Genomic DNA, 27,529 nt, shown 5'->3' on the forward strand with positions numbered 1-27,529 from the left:
AGTTTTCCCAAATTCTAATATTCACTTGAAAGCTTGAATTTCAGTACTGACTACAAATACTGTCAGTTGTTTTCCCTGAAGTGACAGGCTCGCTGTGTACATTTTCGAGAAACTATGTGCCAAATGCCCACGTCTCAGCAACCACAGTCTGTCAGTCATTCTTTCAAGTAAAAATGGTGTTCAATGAAAAAAGGAGCTGCCACTTCAACACGCAGCTCAAGCACCGCACAAGACCTTGGCCTCCACATGCCATCGCACTTCAGGATGAAGAAATGCTTTGTTTGTATTTCCCAGTTCCTCAAATATAACATTAAGAGGACGTGTACTCAAGGCTTGAGATGTAATAAAATTAATACTAACTGATGCTTCATCGAGGATATTCTTGTTTTTAACACTTATTTATTATTGAGAGACAGAGAGACACAGCATGAGCAGGGAAGGGGTAGAGAGAGGGGGAGACACAGAATCCGAAGCAGGCTCCAGGCTTTGAGCTGTCAGCACAGAGCCCGACGCGGGGCTCGAACCCACAAACTGCGAGATTGTGACCTGAGCCCAAGTCGGACGCTTAACTGACTGAGCCACCCAGGCACCCCTCATCAAGGATATTCTTAAGTAAACCTGGCCTTTTTCTTTTTTTTGGACTGAGAGTGCGCTGCAGGGAAGAATACAGTGACTGAGGCTACAGCTGTGCCCTTGCTCTGACTGGCGCTAAGGCACCCGCAGTCTACCCACTGTTTGTACCATCAGATCAAATGTCAATGCAGTAAAAATGGCCAATAACATCTTAGTATTATAGTGAAGACAATTTTAAGGTTCTCAGTGACCCCTCGGGGCTCATGGACTACACTTGGGGAACTGATGAACTGCTGATATATGGAATGATGTTTTGGCTTAATCTTCCTTCTTATAATGCCCACATCTGGACCTTTTATTCCTCCCTGCTTTACTCACCCGCCCTCCTGTATTTTTTTTTTTTTTTTCTATTGAGGTATGATTCACATACCAAAAAATTTTGCTGTTTCAAAGTGTGGAATTCAATGGTTTTTAGGATATTCACAAGGTTGTGCAAACATCCCACTATCTACTTCCAGAATTTTTCCATCTCCCCAAAGGAAACCACATATCTGTTACCAGTCATTCTCCATTCCCTCCTGTTCCCAGACCCTGGCAACCACCAGAGGTTACTTTCTGTCTACAAGGCTTTCATATAAATGGAGTCATATAATATGACTTTTATGTCTGGCTTTTTTCACTTCACATAATATTTTCAGGGTTCATTTATGTTATAGCACATATCAGTTCTTCATTTTTAAAAACATTTTTTTAGGGGCACCTGGGTGGCTCAGTCGGTTGAGCGTCCGACTTCAGCTCAGGTCATGATCTCGTGGTTTGTGGGTTCGAGCCCCGCATCGGACTCTGTGCTGACAGCTCAGAGCCTGGAGCCTGCTTTGGATTCTGTGTCTCCCTTTCTCTCTGCCCCCCTGCCCGCCCCCCCCCAAACTCTGTCTCTCTCTCCTTCAAAAAAACAAACATTAAAAAAATTTTTTTAACATTTTTTTATTGGAGTATAGTTGACATACTATGTGATTACCAGTTTCAGGTGTACAATATAGTGATTCAGCTTCTCCATTTGTTAAGCTACGTGCACGGTGCATTATTCTTTCTTTATGGCTGAATAATATCCCGTTTATGCATACACCATTTTGTTTATTCATTCACCAGCTGGTGGACATTCAGGTTGTGTCCACTTCTGGCTACTATGAATGAGGCTGCTATGGAACATTTGCATGCAAGTTTATGTGTGAACACATATTTTTCCATTCTCTTAGGTATATACCTAAAAGCGGGTCTCTTGGTCCTCTTACCGTCTAACCCTGCACTTCTCAGTTGGTGGTGCAGACCAGCTTTTAAAATTTCCCATTTTTTGTGGACCAATACTTCTGTTAAAAAAAAAATTTTTTTTTAATGTTTATTTTTGAGAGAGACAAGAGAGCGTGAGCAGAGGAGGGGCAGAGGCAGAGGGAGACACAGAATCCAAAGCAGGCTCCAGGCTCCGAGCTTTTAGTACAGAGCCCAATGTGGAGCCTGAACCCACGAACTGCGAGATCATGACCTAAGCTGAAGTCGGATGCTTAACCAATTGAGCCACTCAGGCGCCCCCCTGTTGTGGACCAATATTTTTGTAAAATACAGAGTCATGGGCTTGGATGATGTGAGGCTGTCAAACTGTTACAAAAGTTCCTAAATGTTAAAAAAAAAAAAAAAAAAAAGTTCCTAAACGTTGACTCTCACTTTCTTGGCTTGCTTTGACAGGTGGCCGGTTACAATCTGAATAGATCGCACCGACCTATCTTTCTTTTTCTCGTTCACTGAAGGCTTTTTCCTGGCTCCTAAATATGGCTGATCTCCAGGATTCTGTGTTGACTCTCTTACCATGCTCGCTACGCTGCCTCTCTGGAAATGGCACCTACTCTCACCATTAATAGGATCTTCACGCCAAAGACAAACACATCTTTAATCCTAACGTCTCAAGTTTCAGTTCCACATTTCCTACTTCCTGGCCGGACATCTGAAATTCTGTATTAACTAAAACACAACTTACCCTCTACTGAGCCCTCTCTTGGCTTCTGTTTTTATTTATGGTGCCATCATTCTCCAGGTCACCCAACCACGTTCAAAAGCTTGAGTCTGGCTTTGCCCCCTCCCTGTCCTTAGTTCCCTCCTTTCCATAGGATCTCAGCACTGTTACCACCTTGTCTTCTGTGCTCCACTGGCAGGTCAGACCCTTAAGCACTCATCCTTAAGCTCCTGCACCCTGAAACTCATGCTCCCAGCAGCCCTATACCAGAGTACTCTTCCTTCAATTCCTGCTCAGAAAACACCAATGACTCCCAAATGACTCCCGATGACTACTCAACAGAGTGCCAGTCCCTAAGCCTAAGACTCAAGGTCCCTCTTCTAAACTACATTTCTAATTAAAACTTCCATTTCTCTGCTTCAGCTAAAACTGATCTGCCAGATTTTGCCCAAACATATCTTAGGTCTTTTGACTCTAGACCTTGGGTCATGCCAGTCCCTTTGCATGGAACGCCTTCTCCAACCACCCCTCTACCACTCATTCTAGAAAACCCAGTTCTTTCCTTTTGTAAGGCTACCTCAGACCACAGTGAACTCATGGCCCTGTATATTATGGACTTGTGCCTTAAACCCATGGTACTTAGAAATAAGACTCTCATTTAGTAAGTCATTATATACTATAATGTGCCATTCTTTACATTTTTGTTGTGTATTAAGGTCTTTTGCTTGATTGGTCAACAGTAATGGATGTTTAACAGCTGTTTGACCTTGAGCATCAGTTTCCTCGTCTGTAAAATGGGGGAATAGCACCTGCCTCAGTGAGTTGTTGTAAGGACAACACATACAAAGTACTCAGCACAGTGCCTAATATATCGTAAGTGGGCACAAAATTATACAAATACACATTCACATAAAGTTAGAGGGAGGTAAACAGGGCAGTCTTTGTTTGCCAAACATCTCCTTTCACCTTCCTGCTAACGGTTTTTTTTTCCCTTTGTAGCCTCAGACCCTTAATCCTCTTCTTAGCTCATATTTCTCTTGTTAAAAAAAAAAAAAAGTTAGAGGGAGGAAAAGCAGGCGTTATCTGAGAAAATTCTGGGGCAAATGGATATCAGAGCTTCTGAATCTAATCTTCATTCCATGTGACAACCAAATGACTAAGGGGTTTCCTTCCCATCTGCATTTCAAAAGAAGACTCATAGCATATTTATTTTATAAGGGTACTGACTTCGGCTTGCCAACAGCACTTTTCCCAAAATACAATGTACTACTAGAATTAAGGCGCACTTTGGAGTTAAGACAGACCTCAGTTGTTACTTACTAGCTGCCTCAGGCTTATTGATTGTTAACCTTTTTGTCCTCAGTTTCTGTTAACCTGTCTCATCAGTAAAATGAGTATCTAGCTTAGGGTTTGTATATTAAGCCTGGTACACATCAGATGCTCAGTAAATGGAATTGGGCCACCTCTGCTTGAACAGTGAAGTGCCCAGTGATCTCATCTCGTCACCTGGCTGTGAATACCACCCATTTGCTGAGTTCTCCCCAATTTTCATCTCCAGAACAGACTGCTCCCTTGGTCCCCACACTGCTATCGACTACTCAACACTTTGAGTAGGGGCACGCCTAACAGACACCTCAAATTTAACAGGTTCCGAAATGGCACTGCTGACCTACCCTCCTCCCTAAACCTGCTCCTCCCCTAGCCTGCCCCACTTCAGCAAACAGCAACTCACCCCTCCCTCCCTTAGGACTGGAACCCTGCAACCCTGCCATCATTCTTGACCTCCCCAGCCACGTTCCGCCCTCAACCCAGCCAGTCAACAAATCCTGTCTGTTCTACCTTGAAAACAAGCCCAGAATCTGACCACCTCTTCCCCTGGTCCAAGCCAACACCGTCTCTGGCCTGTATTATTATATAGTTGCCGCCTAACTTCCTGGCTTCTGCTCTTGCCTTCGTTCAGTCTAGCCTAACACAGCACCCATGGATATTCTTTTTTTTTTTTCAGTTTATTTTGACAGAGAGAGAGAGAAAAAGAGAGAGACAGAGATATTGAGGGGGGAGAGGGGCAGAGAGAGAGAGAGAGAGAGAGAGAGAGAGAGAGAATTCCAAGCAGGCTCCGCACTGGCAGTGCAGAGCCTGACATGGGGCTCGAACCCACAACTGAGTCCAAACCAAGAGCCGGTAGCTTAACCAACTGAGCCATTCAAGTGCCCCACTCACAGGGATTCTATTCTATCAGATCAGCTCATTCCTCAGCTCAAACCCTCAGAAGGCCTCCAATCTCACTCAGCAAAGCCAACAAGACCTGTTCGCTCTCCCCAGCTTTCTCTGGCCCATCTCTGTCTCCGCCATGCTTCTTCCCCAGCCACAAGGCTCTCCCGTCCAGGCAGTTGGGCAGGTCCAGCCCCAGAGCCCTCACCATTAGTAGGTTCCTTGCCTGAAATGCTCTGTGTACAGATAAGCTCCAGTCCCTCAGGACTTTACCAAAATGTCACCTTATCAGTGAGGCCTTCCCTGACCTTCCCATCTAAAATTGCACACACTCCCTCCTCCTCCCCACCAGCACTCACCACCAACACACACTTCTTGTTCTTCTCTGCTTTACTTTTCTATTTCCCCCTCAGCACTTATTAATTAATTAATTAATTAATTATTTACATAGTATATATTTTGTTTATTTATCAGCCTTTGAAAGTAGGGATTTTTGTCTGTTTTCTCCCCAGTGCCTAGTACAAATCCCGGTACAAAAAAGGTCTCAAAAATATTTGTTGAATGGATGACAAAATGAAAGGATGAGAGAATATTCTCTAGGCAGTCAATGAAGTATTTATTAACCATCCACTATGCGTGGTCAGCGCTGCATTAGGCAAAAAGGGGAATGTTGGTAGAAACCAAAGAGGTGTTTTTTAACCCCTAGGGAGCTTTGCAAATAAGAGAGAAGTATCAAACACTGATGTTCTTGAAGTACTAACTGCATGGAGTAGCCAATGCTGTAGGAGTCAGAAAGGACAGAGATCAGCAGTGACCAGAGAAGTCAGGATGGATAGAGAAGATAAGGAAAGGGTGCTCCTGGGAGGAGAGTAATGTAGTAAAGACGCAGAGGTAGGAAAGAGCCCTTCAGAGTCACTTCAAGAGGGGTTCACTACAAGGGGGGCAAAACAGCATAACAAAATGGCCAGGAAGGTTTGGAAAATGGGCAGTCTGAAATGGGCATAACAGGAAAAAAGCAATAGGACTGTCTGGATGTGGGGGGAATGACAGAAAACGAGAAATTAAAGATGAGTAAGCCACTGTGATGGTCTTCAAGATTTTTGCTGGAATAAGCCCCAAAAAGACTTATGAAAAACTCTATAATCCCCTGTCACATTTTTAAGTTGTCATCTATTAGTTATAAGCTTAAACAATAGCAAGTGATGTGTTTTTTAAATGTATATCGAAGCTGTGCTTTTTTTTTTTTTTTTTTTTATTTTATTTTTGGGACAGAGAGAGACAGAGCATGAACGGGGGAGGGGCAGAGAGAGAGGGAGACACAGAATCGGAAACAGGCTCCAGGCTCCGAGCCATCGGCCCAGAGCCCGACGCGGGGCTCGAACTCACGGACCGCGAGATCGTGACCTGGCTGAAGTCGGACGCTTAACCGACTGCGCCACCCAGGCGCCCCTCGAAGCTGTGCTTTAAGTACGTGTGGAAATGTCTGCCGATGGCAGGCTAATCAGCTTGATCAGACTTCCTTTCTGTTAAAAGAGGCCTAGGCTCATTTTTAAGTTCTAGTAAACATGCTAATACTTCTCTCTCATAACGACCATCTTATTTCTGAATTCTGGCTTTAAGATGGATAGATAAAAGGGGTGCCTGGGTGACTCAGTTGGTTAAGCGTCTGACTCCTGATTTCGGCTCAGGTCATGATCTTATAGTTTGTGCGTTGGAGGCTGAGCTGGGCTCTGGGCTGACAGTGCGGAGCCTGCTTGGGATTCTTTGCCTCTCTCTCTCTCTCTCTCTCTCTACCCCTCCCTGGCTCTCTCTCTCTCTCTCTCTCAAAAATAAATAGGAGTGCCTGGGTGGCTCAGTTGGTTAAGCACTGGACTTCGGGTCAGGTCATGATCTCACGGTTTGTGGGTTCTAGCCCCACGTGGGGCTCTGTGCTGACAGCTTGGAGACTGGAGCCTGCTTTAGATTTTGTGTCTCCCTCTCTCTCTACCCCTCCCCCGCTCACGATCGGTCTCTCTCTCTCTCTCAAAAATAAATAAACATTAAAAAAATTTTAAAAAGCCAGATAGATAAGGTTGTCATGAGTTTGTCACCTGGATAAAATAAGAGCTGCTCAACTATATGCTAATTATACTTTATTTTATTTTATTTTTTTAATTTAATTTTATTTTTTAATGTTTATTTATTTTTGAGACAGAGAGAGACACAGAATGAACAGGGGAGGGGCAGAGAGAGAGGGAAACACAGAATCGGAAGCAGGCTCCAGGCTCTGAGCCATCAGCCCAGAGCCCGACGCGGGGCTCGAACTTGCGGACCGCGAGATCGTGACCTGAGCTGAAGTCGGACGCTTAACTGACTGAGCCACCCAGGCGCCCCTATGCTAATTATACTTTAAAAAATAATTACAAAAAAAAAAAGCAACTGCTCCTCTTTGCTTTACTTTTGTGGCATCCTGGGGCAACCCACCATACCTTTTTTTCACTTGTCTAAGGCTGCTAACAGGTGACTTTAAGGGAGCTGGGAAAGGAGAACCTTCAGAGCAGACAGTCTTAAGCTTATTAGTTTTAGACAAGAGTACATATGGAAGCTGAAAACCTGGAAATTAATTCCCTAATCCATGCCCATGTATCCCCTGGAAAGTCCTTGTGTACCCCTTGGGTACACGTACCCCAACATGAAGACGAATAATACGAGAAGTTTTGCAGAAAGAATTCCAAGTAATTTAACTGCTAAGTAGCTTCATTATATAAAAACAAATCATACAAAACAGAATGCACCGTTGCCTTGTATTTTACAAATACAACATGAGACTCAAATGACATTTCTATTTTGTTAAGTAGACTTCCTGTGCAGCGAGGAGCCCAGCGTGGGGCTTGAACTCACAACCCTGAGATCAAGACCTGAGCTGAGATCAAGAGTCAGACGCTCAACCAACTGAGCCCAGGCGCCCTGACATTTCTGTCTTTTAACAGCTGCTTTACGCTAAGACCCCCGGGCCCGAGAGCACACACTTATTTAGTCTTCCACCATCGTCTTCAGGGAACTGACCGTGAGAAAACTTAAGAAGATCTGCTTGAAATCCATGCTTTTATCCTTTTCTCCAGATTCAGAGAAAAGATGTGCCTTCCTCCTCTTTAAACATCTCCTCCTTCCCTTTGGGCCCAGTCCTTGGAATTCTAGCCATCTCAGTCTCACCAGAGAACTTTATGGTCTTTCTTGCTAGCTTCCTTATTCTTTCTTCCTCAATGATAACAATTATTATTATCATTAATGCCAGTGAATACCAACGAAACGCTTACCGAGTACTTACTACATGGCATGCGCTGAGTTAAGCACTTTACACACATTATGCCACTTAATCCTCCTAATTAAATGAAGGAAGAAATAATATTATTGTCTTCACTTTCTGAATAAGCAAACAAATAAAAACAGTTAGCTATACTGTGCTGATTGCCGAGTAATCCATGCAGCTGGATATTAACCAATGGGTCTCACCTCTAAGTCCGTGACTTAAGCCCCTAGCACATGATCTCCTCTAACTTCAAACTTCCCTTCTAGCCCTTCCCACTACCCCTGTCCCTTCACTGCTGCTTCTAGCTACTGTTCAATCCCACTTACTCCTTTTGTAGTCAATTGCCTACAATCCTGGTCTAATTCATCTATTTCTTGTCTACCCGTTTCTTAGCTTTCAGCAGTGCTCTTAGGAACTGTTTACTGACAAGATTATGGAGGGTTTTTGGAATTTCTAGTTAGAGATGGCTGGAAAAAGCCCCAGTTTCATTCTTATCTTGCCTGGATGTTATAATTTTTCTAGTCTATGGAAGGTTACCACAGATAATGTCTATCTTGCTTTGGGCAATACAGCAGGGCCATGTTGGAAGGATCTATCAAACAGCTATCTGTCCTTTTAACCAAATTTCAGTTAAATTTTTCCAAGGATTACAGACTAGAATATAAAATAGGACTGCTTTTGAACGTGGCTTATTTGTTGTTTATTTATTTATTTAAATTTGTAATGTTTATTTTCAGAGAGAGAGAGAGAGAGAGAGAGAGACAGAGTGTGGGCAGGGAAAGAGAGAGGAAGACGCAGAATCTGAAGCAGGCTCCAGGCTCCGAGCTGTCAGCACAGAGCCCGACGTGGGGCTCGAACTCACGAACCGTGAGATCATGACCCGAGCCGAAGTCGGACGCTCAACCAACTGAGCCACCCAGGCGCCCCTGTTGTTTATTTTAACAAATACTTTCACGTGATAATTTTATCGTCACTATTTCTACTTTGAAGATCTGCCATTCACTTCTTTTTTCCATCCAAGTGGAAGTTCCTGTGCCCAACCACTATACAGAGAAAAGGAAGACAAACAAATGGAAAGGACAGGAAAGCTTTGCCCGACACTGCCTATTCAAGCAATTGGCAACGGGTTAGGCACGTATGCTCGGTTACTGACCACTGTGTCAGCTGGAAGAGCACCTGTAGATTATGGACGTTTAGGTGAGGACGAAGCTCTCACCTTTGGAATCTGTTCAGAACTGGTCCTTTGTTTCTCTTCACCAGATTAGGCCTGCGGATAGTAAGGGCAAGGTGCCAACACATCTTCCACACTCTGACAATCCTGTACAGCTTGGGCTGAGTTATGTGCTGAATGGTTATTCATAATATATCCAGATTCTTAGAACCTGAAGAAATCTTAGAAATCACTGACTCCAAGGCCTTCATTACATAAGACACTAAGGCCCAAATGGGATCACAAGCATGCCCAAGGTTAACAGAGCACAGCTCAAATTAGAATCCACATCACTTGACTTCCATTCGGATATTCTTGCCACATGCCTTGGCACTTGGCAGTGACCTGCTAGCGACTCACTAATAAATACCTAGCTGTGTGCTTTTAAAGCTACAGCTGTATTATTCTTTGCTCAACAATAATCTATATTCAAGCATCTGTCTGCAGACACATGCACACTCATGTTTATGTTCGCTTAATCTCCTATCTATAAACAATTAACATCTACATTTTAATGCCAAGTCTAGGTGCTCTCCTGTGCTCTCTTTGTTAATCCAATTCTTGGGGACTTCCCGTCCCTACCTTCCCTCACACAGCTCAGTAAGAATATAGCAGTTCCCTTCTCAAAGCGTCCTCCAGCTGAGTATCTCGAACATTCTGACAAATGTGATACAAGATTCAAGAAAACTGGGACAAGTGATCAAAATGTCCTGGGGATCAATGAATAGAGGGGACATTTCAAAGGTAAACTAGTGGATGGCTGTTACTTGTGGGAAAGAAAAAGGGTTTGCTATGAAGGTTAAGAAATACTCGGCTTTGCGCTGGTGGTACGGAGCCTGCTGGGAATTCTCTCTCCGTTGCTCTCTGCTCTTCCCCTGCGCGTGCACTCTCTCTCTCTCTCTCTCTCTCTCTCTCTCTCAAAAAAATATATACATATTAGTTTTTCAGTCACTTAACCCAACCCAACAACCTAAACCCGAGCTGCCCCAAAGTCCCACCAAGAGTAATTCTTTAACTGCTCCATTTAAACCAAGTGCTCTTAGTAATGAGCTTAAGCTTATTACTAAGCTTAACCATGTTAAGCTTAGTGCTGGTGGCTGATAGACCCACACGTTGGCTAAACTGGTAAAATCTGCTACAAAGGCTGAAAAGTTAAGACCCAACAGAGGACTGACTTTGATGTCACCATTTTTTGTTATGCCACAAGGAGTTGGACACGAACAGATTCTCACTAGCTTCTTAGTCCAGGAGTTAGCTGTCCATCAAGGCAAGCCCTCCGCAGTATTTCAAGTCTGATTAGATGGCAGAAGGGATGTCAAGATCGTTATCCAGATGTTTGAATGTCCGGTTACAGTATTTTTCTATACTACAATGGTTTGTTCAAATGGTCACATAGTTACTTTGTTACTGTAGATAAATTTTTTTCTCCCCTCGGACTTATTCTACAAAAATGTACAGACTGAAAGAATGTTAAAGCTAAAAGAGGCTGTTGACTGGCCTTTCTCCATTTTAGTGGAACAGGGACAACAGCTGTTGAGACTGACTTTGAGGCACGTCAAGACACCAAAATGCCTTTCTTAGCAAAGACAGTGTATCACATTTTAATTTTCTGTAAATTAATAAATGACATGGTGGCAACTTGCAGCCAATTATCTGATCAGCTAGAATATCCCTGGACTCAGGAATCAAGAGTAATCTAGTTCAGAAAATCAGCTCTGCAGTTTGGGTAAATTACTTAGATTATTTGCATCTCAATTTCTTCATCTGTGAAATAGGGAAATTGGCAGCCATATCTGCAGGTTGTTGTATAGATTAAAAGAGAAAATATCCATAGAAGCATCATACATGGATTTCTTTGGGGCCACTTAAAAATTCTACACGTCGGTGCACCTGGGTGGCTTAGTGGGTTGAGCGTTGGACTTCGGCTCAGGTCAAGATCTCACGGTTCATGGGTTTGAGCTCTGTGTCAGGCTCTGTGCTGACAGCTCAGATCCTGGAGCCTGCTTCAGATTCTGTGTCTCCCTCTCTCTCTGCCCTTCCCGGGCTCACACTCTGTTTGTCTCTCTCAAAAATAAACATTAAAAAAATTAAAAAAATTTACATACGGGCAAATATTTTATATAAGCATAATCTATACCTAACCTTAAACTTGGAGTATTCTTTCAACCGGTTTGGCCTCTGCCCACCTCACTATGATTTAACTAAATTAAGCCTATAGCAAGTTGCAAAAATAAAGGTCTGTAAATTGTACCCGGTACTCCAGAAGAAGACCATTGGCCATGAAGCGAATAAAGCTTTAGTTTCAAGGCTTGTCCTTGGCATAGGCCCCATTTAAGGCTCTGGGCAGTGGTGGGGGGTGGGGGTGGCAGCTAACAGCATGTTCACATGGTCATATGTTTTTGTGAAACTTGTTAGCTATTTTTGTAGCCTTTTTCTTAAAAAAGGTTCCCAAGATTATATAAGCTTCAGGTCCCCCAAATCTTGGATTATAAAAAAAAAAAAAAAAATCAACCACCACAACAAAATTAGGCATATGCCAGAAAATTCTTCTACTCCCAGAATCCCGTGGGTACAGGGCTTCATCCAAGATCTTCCAAATGACAAGCATATTCCCCAAATAAGTTCTGGTGGGGGGTTGTGGTGGGGGACGCTTGGCAGCAGTGTTGGTGGCTGTAGGATCCCGGCTGTCAGTGGCAGCACAGGTCTGAGGAGGGGTGAGGCTGAGAAGGCTGTGACAGGATTGTGACTGGTAGGCAGGGAGAGACAGCTGGGACGTGGGATGCAAGGGTGGTACGTGGGAAGCAAATTTTGAAGAGGAGAAGGGGCACAAAGACTGTCGGTGTGGACTTCAAGATACATCATCACCCCTAGCCAGCGTGCAGAGTAAGGGAGCAGAGCAAGGGAGCAACACGTTGCCTACAAGCCCTCTTCCTTGTTCATTAACAGTTTTACGTACAGTGGCTGAAATGCTGGGTACATCAAGAGACTACAGGAGGCAAGGGGATGCAGCCAGGGTTAGAGAGGGGAGGAGAGGGGAATGGTGGGGAGGAGAGTGGTGGGGAGGGGAGGGAAGGAAAGGGAAGCGGAACGGAGCGAAGTGAAGGGAAGCGAAGGGAAGCGAAGGGAAGCGAAGCGAAGCGAAGGGAGTGGGGCCACGGGGTGTGTGTGTGTGGGGTGAGGTATCCTGTATTTCATTATACTATGACTATGCATTTCAGATGGCAGAGGCATCTGTATAGGTCCAGGAGAGGAAAGGACTGTAGAAATCATCTAGCATAGATGTTTATCACCTGCGAAAACAGGCCCATCACAGGCACGGTGAGAAGCAGCGGGCTGGCCAGACCCCCACGGCGCAGCCCCCTTCCCTGCTCTCTGACCGGTCCCCCCTTCTCTTGCCTCTTATTTTCCTTTCCTGCCCTTTCTGTTATTGCTTCCTCCACTTCCTTCCCTTATACAGACCTGAAGTGTTTCCCCCCCCCCCCCATTTTTAATGCTTTCTGGATTTTGTGCGTTATGGTTCTCTCTCAAAAACGTCTAACTGGTGTGTAGTAACGTGAGTCCCTCCTCACCCCCACCCGCGCCCTTTGAATTTATGGCACTGGTTTTCAGTGGAGAAACGGGCCCTTCGCTCCCATGGTGACTTGATCTTGCCTAAGGTTGCCTGAGGGATGCCCCGTCACAAGGCCCAAGTGGCTAATTAGCTGTTCTTTCTCCACCCCTCCCACCTACTGCTCATGATAATTTCTCTCTAGAGTTTAGAGCCGTCAAATCTGATCTTTGTAAATACAAACAAGGTAGGTGAGACTTTTCTCTGCAGGTATTTCAGCAAATGAAACAATAAACCCTTTCTTACATCTAAGATTCTAACAGAAGGAAAGATAACAGCATTACGCCCTGTAATTGTCCTCATGAATCTGAATAGGTGTTAATTGCTGGGTTCTGCTCTACCTGTGATCATACATAGTCCCTCTTTAGTCTTTTTTTTAAGTGTAGAATTCACTGAATTTTGGTATATTCTCATTGTTGTCCAAGCATCCCCAGGGTCTAATGCTGGAACATTTCCATTACCCTGACAAGAAACCCCACCTCTCTGAGCACTCAGTCCCAATTCACCCCCCCCTCCCCATCTCATCTCCTGGTAACCACCAAACTACTTTCTGTCTTTATGAATTTGCTTATTCTAGACATTAAAAAAAAAAGTTTATTTATTTTGAGAGAGAGGGAGGGAGACAGAGAGGCAGACAGAGACGGAGACAGAATCCCAAGCAGGCTCCACTCTGTCAGAGCAGAACCCAATGCGGGGCCCAAACTCAATAACCATGTTATGACCTGAGCCGAAATCAAGAGTCGGACGCTGAACTAAGCCACCTAGGTGCCCGACTTATTCTGGGCATTTTATTAAAACAATTTTTTTTAAGTGTATTTATTTATTTTGAGAGAGAGAGAGAGAGAGAGAGAGAGAGAGAGAGAGAGATGAGGGAAAGAATCCCAAGCAGGCTTTGCACGGTCAGCTCAGAGCCTGACGCAGGGCTAGAACCCACAAACGGCTAGATCGTGATCTGAGCGGAAATTAAGAGTCAGCCGGTTAACCGACTGAGCCACCCAGGCACCCCTATTCTGAACATTTTATTCCAATGGAATCATACAAAATGTGGCCACTTCTTGGCACAATATTAACATAATGAAAACATTAGCATAATGTTTTCAAGGTTCATCCACATTGTAGCAGGTGGCAGCACTTCCCTTTTTTATGGCTGAATAGTATTCCACTGTAGGAATATAACATTTTGTTTATTCATTCATCAGTTGGTGGACAAATAGGTTGTTTCCACTTTTGGGCCATCATAATAGTGCTATGAACATAGGATGCAAATGTTGTACAAGTTTTTGTGTGAACGTGTGCTTTCGATTCTCTCGAGTATAGAGACGAGGGGTGGAATCGCTAGGTCATACTGTAACTTTAACTTTGAGAAACTGCTGAACTGTTTTCCATAGTGGCTGCACTGTTTTACATTCCCTTCAGCGATGCACGAGGGTTCCAATTTCTCCACATCCTCACCGACACTTTCTTATTCCTGTTTTGTTTTGTTTTTGGATTACAGTCATACTAGAGGGTGTGAAGTGGTATGTAATGTCATTTAATTTGCATTTCCCTAATGACTAATGAGTTGAGCATTTTTCTATGTACTTATTGGGCAACTGTATGTCTTCCTTAGGCAAATGTCTATTCATATCCTTTGCCCATTTTTTAATTGAGTTATTTGTCTTTTTCTTATTGAGTTACAAGAATTCTTGATATATTCTGGACACTAGATCCTTACCATATGTATGATTTACAAATATTTTCATAATCTGTGGGTTATCTTTTCATTTTCTTGGCAGTATCCTTGGATGTACAAAAGTTGGAAATGATCAATTTCTTTCTATATTCAATATTCAATTCTATATTCAATATTACTTGAATATTTGGGAAGATTTTTAAAAACTAAAAATTATATATTTTAGAATTAAAAAATACTTTAGAATATAAACCAAGAGGGTAAGACTTGAAGAAATTTGGAGCTTCTGGTGATATGATGATCTGGGTCCCCATAATTATGTTGGGTTCTTAGTGTAAATAATATAATTGTATGGCACCCAGTTCCTAGTTTTGCTTTTGTTGACTACTCTTTCAGAAGACTCAATGAAGAATTAAAGAGTGCAGTCAAATTATCCTTTGGCTAAAGAATGAGGATTTCTAGTAGCACTAATGGTTTGATATTTTTAGTCAGAGCCCCACTTTATTTGTACGCTAACTATAATCAATCTTTCTCCCTTTCGTCAGAGGTATATGTCATAAGAAACTTAACAGGGCACCGTTCCAGCTGGCCTCTGCTTGCTGGCTTACAAACAGAAGTTTTGTATTTATGGACAGTGATCCAGAGTGGTGTCCAAGTGCATCTGAGTTTAGAGTTGCTATCACAGCAGAAATCGGAAACCTCAGGAACTATAAGGCATTTACCATGCCTACATGGAAGCCACTTCTCATCACAGCATTTACAAATATACAGTGATCAGAACGTTAACTTCCTGGGATCCCATATCTGCCTCAGATCTGTATACAATATATATGCGTGAATCCTCTATTTTTTTTTTTTTTTTAGTAAACTGCCTACAAAATTACTACCTCACCACTTATATTTTATGCAGCAGAATGACCATATATGCCTTTCTTATGAAAATGCCATAGCAACATGAATACTTGGTACTGAAAAGCATCTTTAATTGACAAGAGCTTTTTATTTTTAATTTAAACACAGCCCATGCTTGGAGTGGGGCATTTAAATAGTCTACTTGGTGACTTCATGTGAGTCAAAACCAAAACCTGGGTCTGCTCATTTTTGGCCTGATCTTCTACCCACTTTCTGACAAATGTCCCTACAGCTAGAATGCAGTGGCATTTCTATCAGAAGCCTCTATTACTAACAATTTTGGTACATATGGTTCTTAGAATACTTGGTGCAAGGTGTCCAGAATTTAATGAATCTCACTTTATCTTCAAAGCCAGTGCCTGAGTAGAGAGGAACTTGGATTTAAAAACCAGTCCATTTTAAGCCCAAAGGCAATTCTTATCCAGAAATTACTTATCCTTATTTTTAGTGTCTTACACACCCCCTACTCTTCTCATTTTGAAAACGGGGTAGAAATAAAGCTGCATGCAACATCTTTTGGGCTGCACAAATCACAGATAGGCTTTGAAGGCCTCTAGGGAGCTATTACTGCTTCACCAAGAGAACTCTAGGTGGGCCCTAAATCTCTTGGCCCTGGACTTCAGCCAATTGCTGAAAAAATGTCAACACAAACACACACCTCTACCTTAAAAAACTCTGTGCTTGGGAAGGACAGCTTTCCCTGGCAGCCGCGACTGGGGCACCTCGTTCTTGTTAGAGCTACAAGTCAGTTTATCAACTGTGTTAAGAAATGTGAGGCAATCGATTAGGAGAATGCTATACCGCTGGAGGTGGCTGATGCAAGACAGAAGAGGAAAGATGGAACTATTTGTCTAACAACCTTACGCAAAAAAACCCTCCTCTACATTTAACCTTCTCATCAAAAGTGTGAAACAGATGGTGGAGATAATGATGTTAGTTAGACAATGAAGATGATGATGATCTAACAGTATCATTGTTATAATAACATTAACAGCGTAATTTGGTAATAATAATAGTATTTGAGGAATAACAAGTGATACTAGCAAATAGGGAAAATTAAGCAATAAGAATCTGAGAAATTTGTTTATTACAAAGATCACGGGATACAACACCATTTCAAAAAGCTGAAGATACTATGGGGACACTAAGTATTACAAAACAGCTACCAGAAGAAATAAACCAGTGATCCTCAAACCTCAGGGTAGTTACGATAACCTAGAAGACATGTTAAAACACAGATCATCAGGCCCTGTCTTTAGTAGGTCTGGGGCAGACCTAAGAATGTGCATTTCTAGGGGTGCCTGGGTGGCCCAGTTGGTTGAGTGTCTGACTTCGGCTCAGGTCAGGATCTCACAGTTTGTGAGTTCAAGCCCCTCGTCGAGCTCTGTGCCGACAGCTTGGAGCCTGGAGCCTGCTTTGGATTCTGTGTCTCCCTCTCTTTCTGCCCCTCCCCCATTTGTGCTCTGTCTCCTTCTCTCTCTCAAAAATAAACAAACATTAAAAAAAAAAAGAAAAAAAGAATTTGCATTTCTAATAAGTTCCTAGGATGCAAGCCAGGAGATGCTAGGAGGTGCTCATGACTCTGGTCCCAAGACTATAGAGTCTACTTGGAAAGGAAGAAGATGAATATTTGTTGAGGGAAGGAAGAGAGCAATTATTTAAAACTATCTTGGGTTAGGCTTGGTCAGATGCTTACATACATATATTTTTAAGTTTATTTTGAGAGAGTGCACGCATGAGCAGGGGAGGGGCAGAGAGAGAGGGAGAGACAATCCCAAGCAGGCTCCGTGCTATCAGTGCAGAGCCCAAGGTGGGGCTGGATCTCAGGAACCGTGAGGTCATAACCTGAGCCGAAATCAAGAGTTGGACACTTAAACCGACTGAGCCACCCAGGTGCCCCCAATGTTTATACATTTTATCTCATTCAGTCCTCACACCCTAATGAGCTTCCCAAACTTTTCCAGAGCAGAGAAGAATGAATGTGTCCACACAAAGGGTATGCCTAAGCAGTTCTCTAGAAATAAAACATTTCTTTGATGACTACGCTATTTTAAAAATTCATGTAAATTTCACGTTCTGTTTTGAAATATTGTTGCTTGTTAGGAATTAAATCCAATTTAAATATCAGATAAACTGCTTAATCCTTAACCTCAATTCTTTGGTAATATCGGCCTTCGGGAACATGAGGAAATGGGTGGTTGAAATTTAATAATTAGTCTATTGTAACACAGCTGGTACATATTTAATGCAGAATTTGTACTTAGGCCTGCAGGTGTTTAAAGATAATACACCTCCTACTACCTTACTCCACCATTTTACCCCTTACCCGCCTGAGAGGTCTATCAGGTTCTTCTCCACTATTCCTTTACGGATTCTCTATTGTTCCAAACAAACCAGCCCACTTACTGTTCCTCAGGTTTTTCTCACTTTTCCTGGTCTCCACATATATGTTCATTATTCTTTGCAGCTGGAAAGCTTCCTCTCTCATCTCTCCCTTACTAGAATCTTCCATAACCTTTAAGGTTCAGCTGAAATGCCATTTCTTTTTTGAAAACCAATCCCATTTTTTTTTTTTTCAACGTTTTTTATTTATTTTTGGGACAGAGAGAGAAAAACCAATCCCATTTTTAAAAGGCTGCTGCACTGAACACATCTGGTGAGTTCTGATGGCTCCCCAGACGGATTTAATAATGTCAGTGGGTATATAATTATTTTTGTTAAATTAGCTTGTGCATATAATCTCATGGGCCCAAATTTACACATGCCTCTGCAAATAAATGATTCTTTAATTTTTTGTTTAATGTTTGTTTATTTTTGAGAGTGAGAGACAGAGTGTGAGAGGGGAGGGGCAGAGAGAGAGGGAGAGACAGAATCCAAAGCAGGTTCAGGGCTCTGAGCTGTCAGCATAGAGCCAGACACGGGGCTCGAACTCATGGACTGTGAGATCATGACATGAGCCCAAGTTGGACACTTAACTGACCTAGCCACCCAAGCACCCCGTGATTCTTTAAAAAAAAAAAAAAAAAAAAAGATTTGCAAATTTTTTTTATGGAGTCATTCTTTTTCTTGAGTTTTGTGTTTCTTTTTTTTAATGTTTATTTATTTTTGAGAAAAAGAGAGAGAGAGAGAGAGAGAGAGAGAGAGAGAGATCAAGCGCACAAGTGGGGGAAGGGCAGAGAAAGAGGGAAACACAGAATCTGAAGCAGGCTCCAGGCTGTGAGCTGTCGGCGAAGAGCCTGACACAGGGCTTGAACCTGCGAACTGTGAGATCATGACCTGAGCGAAAGTCAGATGCTTAACCAAATGAGACACCCAGGTGCCCGCAAATATTTTTTTAAAGATTATTTATTTTGACAGAGAGGGAGAGAGAGAGAGTACGTGCTCACTAGCAGGGAAGGGATAGAGGGAGAGAGTGAGTGAGAGAGAGAGAGAGAGAGAGAGAGAGAGAGAGAGACAGTGTCCCAAGCAGGCTCTGTTCCATCAGCGCGGATCAAATGGTCTCGGCTCAGGTCATGATTTCATGTTTCTTGTGTTTGAGCCCTGCATGGGGCTCCACACTAACAGTGCAGAACCTACTTGGGATTCTGCCTCTCCCTCTCTCTCTGCCCCTCCCCAGCTAGCGCATACATGCATATGCATTCTCTCTCTCTCTCTCTCTCAAAATAAATAAACTTAAAAAAAAAAAGTACTACTGGCACTCAAGAAAAGTTTTGTGCAATGTAAGATATTGGAGTGCAGATAAAAAGGAATTGGAAAAATATATTTAAAAGAAATCTCCAAACAGGAAGAGTTAGATTATGATAAAATCTGTGGCTATGAATCAGAATAAAGATAAAGTCTAAAAATGTAGGATATATCTACACTTCTAGAATTGGAAGAAGGCTTGAAAGTCACCTAAGACAACCCTCTTATTTTTCAGTAGTAGAATTTCTGGACCCTGCTTTGTATTATGGTCAAAAGTCCCATCTGTGTAGTTAATGCTGTTTAATTTCCATCTGGCTTGGCCTTGGTCTCTTCACATTGTAATTTCAGTGCTACCTGAAGAAGGCTTTTTGCACTGAATAATAGATTTAGTTCTGAACGACCAGACCTGACTTTGATCCAAAGGGAACTGAATTAAAAACAAAAAACAAAAACCAAAAAAACCCCCCAAAAACAAAGGGAACTTAATTGTAGGACCTACTTTGATTTTAAAGGTTGTTAACCTTAGTGATGCTAACCTGAACCTCTGAGGAAGGAATCCTTACTCTTTAAGTGCAATTTCTGATCAGTCTAATAGCCAAGCCACAGTCATGGCCAAGACTAGAGAATACTCATACTTAAGCAGGTGGCCATCTGCTCCATTTGGCCAGCTCCAGCTTTAGACCCTGCGAGGTATTTCATATGCTGATTACATATTGGTTTAAGCACATAAACTAAAAGGATACCCACAGCATTGATCTTTTCCACCCCCACAGTTTGCAATCCCAGGGTGGTAAAGACAGGGACTTTAGTTGGGTAGAAACAGGTATGAGCTTAGGCAAGTTACTTAACCTTTGAAGGCCTCAGTTTTCACAAGGGCAATGGTAACAGCACTACAATTATCTCATGAGTAATTGGCAGGTGTAGGTGGGGTATTGTTCAGCACTTCAGACAATGTCTGGTACGTACCAAATCCTTAATAAATGCCAGCAATTGTTATTATTGACACGGGGTGGCAAGGTTAACATACTCAGTCAACAACAATTGGGTTCTCTTCTCTCTTGTATAAGCTTTTCCATGGCATTTCATTCCCTCCCTGATTCAATTATGATACCAATATTGACTCCTAAAACTATATTTAGTCCCACTTCTCTCCTGAACTTAAGATTGGGTTTCACAACCCTTAAGACACCTGGAGTTGCCCTTGGAGCCTAAAGCAAATCCAAAACTAGACCACTGCTGGCACTGAACAGTATCTGACACTCCTTTCGACTTCTCTGCATTTGTGAGATACTGTTATCTTTCCAGCCACCCAGGCAGAAAGACTGTTTTTTTTTTTAAGATTTTATTTATTATTTATTTATATGTTTTACTTATCATTAAATACAATTTGTTTTAATGTTTATTTATTTTTTAGACAGAGAGAGAGAGAGAGAGAGAGAGAGAGAGAGAGAGAGAGAGAGGCCATGAGTGGGGTAAGGGCAGAGAGAGAGGGAGACACAGAGTCCGAAGCAGGCTCCAGGCTCTGAGCTGTCAGCACAGAGCCCAATGTGGCTCAAACTCACGAACTGTGAGATCATGACCCGAACCAAAATCAGATGCCTAACCGACTGAACCACCTAGGCGCCCCCAAATTTTATTTTCTTAAGTAATCTCTACATGCAGTCTGGGGCTCAAACTTACAACCCTGAGATCGAGAGTCACATGCTCTACCAACTAAGCCAGCCAGGTGCCTAGACTGCGTTGTTGTTGTTGTTGTTTTTCTTTAAATGTTTGTTTTTGAGAGAGAGAGTGTGTGCAGGGCAGGAGCAAAGACAGGAGACAAAGGATCTGAAGCAGGCTCCACCCTGACAGTAGAGAGCCTGACGCGGAGCTCCAACCCCACGAACTGTGAGATCATGACCTGAACAAAAGTCAGATTGCTTAACTGACTGAGCCACCCAGGTGCCCCATCTGGACTGAGTTTTTTACGAACGACTTCTTTATCCTCCATTTAATCAGTTGCCAAGTCATTCATTCATGTATTCATGTGTGAATGTATGAAATATTTCTTGGGCCTTTTCCATAAGCCAGGTACTTAAGCTCCAGGAATACTGTTGTGAAAAAAACTTACGTGGTTTCTGCTCTTCTCTGCAAATATATAATTACAAATTGGAATATACACTTGGGAGGAAATTTTAGTCAATATGAGAGAGCACAGCAGGGGACATCATATAAAATGAGAGTCAGGTAAAAGGCAACCAACAGAATGGGAAAAGATATTTGCAAATGACATATCAGACAAAGGGCTAGTATCCAAAATCTATAAAGAGCTCATCGAACTCCACACCCGAAAAACAAATAACCCAGTGAAGAAATGGGCAGAAAACATGAAGAGACACTTCTCTAAAGAAGACATCCGGATGGCCAACAGGCACATGAAAAGATGCTCAACGTCACTCCTCATGTGGGAAATACAAATCAAAACCACACTCAGATATCACCTCACACCAGTCAGAGTGGCCAAAATGAACAAATTAGGAGACTATAGATGCTGGAGAGGATGTGGAGAAACGGGAACCCTCTTGCACTGTTGGTGGGAATGCAAATTGGTGCAGCCACTCTGGAGAACAGTGTGGAGGTTCCTCAGAAAATTAAAAATAGACCTACCCTATGACCCAGCAATAGCAGTGCTAGGAATTTACCCAAGGGATACAGGAGTACTGATGCATGGGGCACTTGTACCCCAATGTTTATAGCAGCACTCTCAACAATAGCCAAATTATGGAAAGAGCCTAAATGTTCATCAACTGATGAATGGATAAAGAAATTGTGGTTTATATACACAATGGAGTACTACATGGCAATGAGAAAGAATGAAATATGGCCCTTTGTAGCAACGTGGATGGAACTGGAGAGTGTGATGCTAAGTGAAATAAGCCATACAGAAAAAGACAGATACCATATGTTTTCACTCTTATGTGGATCCTGAGAAACTTAACAGAAACCCATGGGGGAGGGGAAGAAAAAAAAAAAAGAGGTTAGAGTGGGAGAGAGCCAAAGCAAAAGAGACTCTTAAAAACTGAGAACAAACTGAGGGTTGATGGGGGGTGAGAGGGAGGGGAAAGTGGGTGATGAGCATTGAGGAGGGCACCTTTTGGGATGAGCACTGGGTGTTGTATGGAAACCAATTTGACAATAAATTTCATATATTGGGAAAAAAAAAATGAGAGTCAGGAAAGAACTCTCAGAAAAAGTGACAATTTGAACTGAGACCTGAAAGATGAAAGATGCCTGTTAGGTGAATGAATGAAGAAAATTCTAGGCACCTGCATTAGCAGCTACATAGGCTCCAAGGTAGGAAAGGGCTTAATGCCTTGAGGCTGAAAAGTTGTGAGGGGCATGTGGATGGCTCAGGTGGTTGAGTGTCTGACTCTTGGTTTCAGCTCAGGTCAGGGTCAGGGTCTTAGGTTGTGGGCCCTGAGTCAGGTTCCATGCTCGGCATGGACCCTCTCAGTCTGCCCCCCACCCTCTCTCTCTCTCTCAAAAAAAAAAAAAGTTATAAAAAAATAGTTGTGAACTTGCTTGAGATGAGGCTGAAACAGCAGGCAGGGGCTTACTAGCCACGTATGGAAGCCTGCGAAGAGTTCTGAGCAGGAAAGGCACAGCATCAAGACCTCTTTGCTTTGGGAGGGATAAGGACAGAATTAGAGACCAGTCAGGAGGCTACTCGTGTAGTTCTGGTGACAGTCAGCAGCTGTGGTGATGGAGAAAAGTAGATGTATTTGAGACATAATGTGGAGGTGGTATTGATAGGACTTGGAGACTGGGATGTGGGGAGAGAGTTAAAGTGGCAGGGCTGATCCTTAGATTTTTGACATGAGCAGCTGCGTAGATGAACGTGCATACAGAATCTACCTTTTATTTATTTATTTATTTATTTATTTATTTATTTATTTATTTATTTATTCAGAATCTACCTTTTAAAAGATTCTGTGTTCCAGGGGGTGCCTGGATGGCTTAGTCAGCTGAGTGTCTGACTCGATTTAGGCTCAAGTCATGATCCCGGGGTCATGGGATGGAGCTCTGCGCTGAGTGTGGAGCCTGCTTAAGATTCTCTCTCTGCCTCTCTCCTCTGCTCCTGCTTTCTCTCTCTCTAAAATAAAAATTAAAAGAAAAAGAAAAGATTCTGTGTTCCTAAAATATTTCACATGAGAACCCTATGTTCCCCTCTAGGTGCAACCACCCTGCCTCCAAGCCAATATAACCATCTAGATCATTGTTCTTTCTCACTGGCTTCCCAACTTCTTGTCTGTGTCTACTTGAAATCACCCTATGCTGTATTATCTTCCTAATACAGCTCTGGTCACATTATATCCCTTTCAAATACCTCCAGGGATTCCCTACTCTTGGCTTTTCTCTTACCTGTCCCCCTTACCTTGGCTTTCAAGGCTCTACGACCTAACTTTCCAGTCTTATTTCCACCACTTCTCTATTTAAATCCTGCTTTAGTCCAAGTGGACTACTTCCTGTTCCTTGACCGTGTCACCACGCATTCCTACCTCAATACCTTTGCTCACTGTATTCCTTATGTCTTACCATCTCAGTCTGTTGGAACCTTATTCAGCTTCCAAAGTTCATTAAAGGGCCAATCTTTCAATCTCATAACCTTTGTAATTGTCTCATGGCACTTAGACTTCTGCCTTTTATTGTGGTTATTAGAGTACTTATCTCAAGCCCATTCCCTACCCACTAACCGTAAGCCATACTTTTGAGTGCCTGGCTCTATCACTCATACTGCACCAATGCCCTTGTCCTTGCAGGCTCAAGCATAGGGTTTAACTCACAGTAGGCATATTTTGTTGAATTTATTTGGAACAATTCATGTTATTAAGTATCTAAGGAGTGATGAGACCCCAGCTGTTGAAGGGAGATGTTTTCTGGCAGTATTTGCCAACACCATAGCAAAATTCATCTTCCACCAAATTCCTTGCAATCACACAAAGGACAAACATAGATAGACACATCCCTTTAATGGAGTCTTCTGGCTGTTCAGGATACTCTAATGCATTAATCCTCATAAGCTTATCCTTTCCCTGAAGTACTGAATATTAAAAATTACAGCATCTAACTCAAGATTTTTCAACCTACTTGTAACCCATTAGTAGGTCATGAAATCAATTTAGTGGGTCATAAACACTACTAAAAAACAAAATAGAAAAACACACCGCATATGTAAGGATAAGTAATGTTTTCTGAAACGTGCTTCAAATACATATATAAGTGCACATGTGTACTGGGTCAGGATATGAAACGTATTTCTCACCATGGGTCTGAGCCACAAAGGTTTGAAAGCTACTGCTTTAATGATCTATGGCCCACCCCAAGATCAGTACACAGAACCTAAGTAGGAAAAAATAAGATGTTAAGAAAGAGCAATGAGACTATCCAATTAAAAGTTATTCACACTTTAAAACGTGAATGCTTGATATACCTGACTCTTCCCTTGGGGTATCTGCATTTAAGTGCTTTTAACCTAAATTAATCTTTAAGTAGTAGAAAGGGAGTCAGAAATCATTTTGGACTACAGGCCTTCTTGGTACCTCTAACAAGGATTTCCTTCAGTATCCCAGTTCCCCCAAACAGCGGAGTTCCGGAACCAGGAACTCCATTACTGAAAGGCTACTCGTTTCTAGGTTACAATACACAGACATGAGAATACCTTTGTAAGGAAAACATTTACAACCAGAATGCACTCTTTCTTCCAAGCATGTGTCAAGCTTATCAACTTGTGTTTGCATGTATATATTTAATCCACACCTAGAAAACACAACCCTATATATCCATGTGGAAGAGCTATGGCTGATAGGAAGCAACATGAGGCCCCAAGTCAATCTAAACATGAGAAACCCAGAGTTACTGAAGGCAACAGCACATGTGAGATAGGAAGGGAGGAGCTGGGAAATAGTAGACTGGCAAGGGGCCTCAGGAGTTTGGCAGATGTATTCACCAAGTGTTTATCACTCACCAAGTGTTTATCACTTGATAACGCATGGTAATGAGGAGAGAAGGACATGGAGAAAAAACAATGTCCCAGTCAGGTGTATGCCCCAGGATAGTACAGAGCAGTGGCCCACCAGGAGCACACAGGCAGTATTCAATTATGTCAGCAAAAAAGGGACCAATTCCAAGTCCTAATTCCAGCCGTAGCTCCATTTAACAGGTTGCCCCCTAATAATTTGTTGCTACCTGTGTTACGTTCTCAATTTATAGTTGAGAAATCAACAGTGAGCTTCCAAACTAATGAATGTAAACACTCCTAATTGCCAATTACAACCCCAACAAATAACTGGGTCAGAGACAAGGCTGAAGGAGTAGAAGTTCAAAGCTGGTGTGGTGCAAAGAACTCTAGATTGGAATGTTGACAACTCTGGGTTAGATCTAAGAGACACGGGAGGTCCTTTTCACCTCTAAAATTTAACAATTCCACAAGGGAGGGAAAAGGTGACCTTCAGTTGGAAGAAAGGAAGATCACCTTGGTTTTATATGCAAAAGGCAAGTAACAATTATATTAGTTGCCAAGGTTGTTTAAATATAAATTGATGCCTCTCACATTATCTAGATCTAGTTAACACCCTTAGGTAATATTATATGTCCACGTCTCTGCTGACTACTGGATACATTACAAACTTCTTTCTGGCATTTAAGGCACATCTGCTCAACTTTTATCTCAAACTTCTTACGATTCTGATCTCTAACCTGCTCTTGTCCCAGAGCTGTTTGCTTAGTTCTTCCCCACCCCTACTATACCAGCTAAAGTCCCATAACCTTCACAAAACCTTCCAACTACTCAAGATTTATGCATCAGATCTTGACCTCTGAACTATTACAGGGCTTTACAACAGTCCTATTAGGTACACCTTATTCTCATTTCATAGATAAGAAAATCGAGGCCCAGAGAGGTTAAGTGACTTGCCCAGGGCCCCACAGTTTGCAAGGAGCAGCAGGGCTGGGTCTGACTTGGTTGCCTTTCAAGTTCACACTTTTTTTTTTTTTTTTAAATCATTGTGCCATGCTGTTTCCATGTATTAAAAACCATGGAAGAAAGATGCAGTAAAAAAAGCCTATAAACCAGTTATAATATAGCTTGTTGTGACATAAAGTCAGACACATCACATCCTTTGAACCATATAGGTCATAAACGCTTGGAGTAGCATAGTTTTTAAGGGGGTTGTCAGTCCTGTTTCCCAAACCCAGTATTAAAATAATATTCCAGGGTAAATGGCAGGTGAGTGGTTAAGGGTGGGGGAGAAGCAATATGGTATAAGAAGAAAATATTAGAAACAAGACAGAAAAGAGAAGTACAATGGAAGCTGGCAATGCAGAAAAAGGCTCCGAATATGGAAGTATAGAATATGGGGCTTAAGGGCCCACAAAGCTAATACCTAAGTTAGGGGGCCTTTGCCTACCACAAGAAGCGCGCATGTGTGAGAGTTGATATTAATAACAGACAGCAGTACACATGGACAGAGAGTAGAACTCAAGAGAGAGACAAATAAGGATAGGTCGTGGGGACACGGGGTAGATTAGATCATGGCATGAGGAGACGGTGGTGGCTTCAAATGAGGGGCCAGAAGGGTAGAGCAGGGGTCGAAGAGAAAGGTGAAGAGGTTCAGAGGGCACGGCACCCCCAGACTCGAAAAGACTTGTCTTCCTCTCGACAGCTGGTTGGCGTGATTGAGGATTCACATCCGGACCCCACAAAGCCCTCCTGGGTGGCTCCGGAAAGTGGAGGGGGGGGGGGGGTGTCACGTCCCTATTCCCTGGGGACTCCGCGAGGGGGCGGAGCGAGGCAGGAGGGTCCTTACCCATAAAGATGGAGATGATGAGCCGCAGCGCCTGTTCCGACGCGCCCAGGGACGTCGCCAACTTGTTAAGGCTCAGCTCCTCGAAACCCCACCGCAGCACCCTCGCCAGCTCCGCCACCGTCCCCACGTCCCCCTCAGCTACAGACGCCATCTTAGCTCCGGGCGTCCCCCAGGGACCCCCCAGCTCCGCGCGCCCCGAATGTGGGCACAAGGCTGTAGCTTCACCCCCAATTCCGGCCTGGAGCCCGCCCACGGCGTGCGCATTGGCTGCAGGCCCGCCCATTGGCTTCAGGCTCCCCTGGCTATTGGTCCGTCCGGGCAGGGGGCGGGGCCTAACGCAGCAAGGTAAGCAGAGGGCGGGTCTGAACGTTTGTAAAGCAAAGGTGACTCCCGCCGAGAATGAACGCGGGGCAGGCCGAGGGGCGGGGCTTGGGATCGGGAACTTGAGTTGCGATTGGAAAAGTCTAAAGCCGGCGGCGAGGTGATTGTACAACTCGGTTCTAACTGCTTGGGGGAGGAGTC

At 43.1% G+C, this 27,529-nt stretch overlaps 1 protein-coding gene across 2 annotated transcripts in view; it reads right to left on the bottom strand.

Annotated features, from left to right (window-relative positions):
* The window catches only part of LPCAT3 (lysophosphatidylcholine acyltransferase 3), a 40,225-nt gene extending 12,964 nt beyond the window's left edge, over positions 1-27,261 (bottom strand). The window contains exon 1 of one of the 2 annotated variants that reach the window (XM_042945696.1): positions 27,008-27,261. In XM_042945696.1, the coding sequence (XP_042801630.1) occupies positions 27,008-27,158 (151 nt within the window). In that variant the 5' untranslated portion in view covers positions 27,159-27,261. The remainder of the gene's footprint in view (positions 1-27,007) is intronic. The other variant, XM_042945695.1, reaches the window with a different exon arrangement.
* Positions 27,262-27,529: the final 268 nt, after the last annotated feature.

The sequence above is a fragment of the Panthera leo genome, chromosome B4 (assembly GCF_018350215.1).
Source record: "Panthera leo isolate Ple1 chromosome B4, P.leo_Ple1_pat1.1, whole genome shotgun sequence".
In the NCBI taxonomy this organism is placed as follows: Eukaryota; Metazoa; Chordata; class Mammalia; order Carnivora; family Felidae; genus Panthera; species Panthera leo.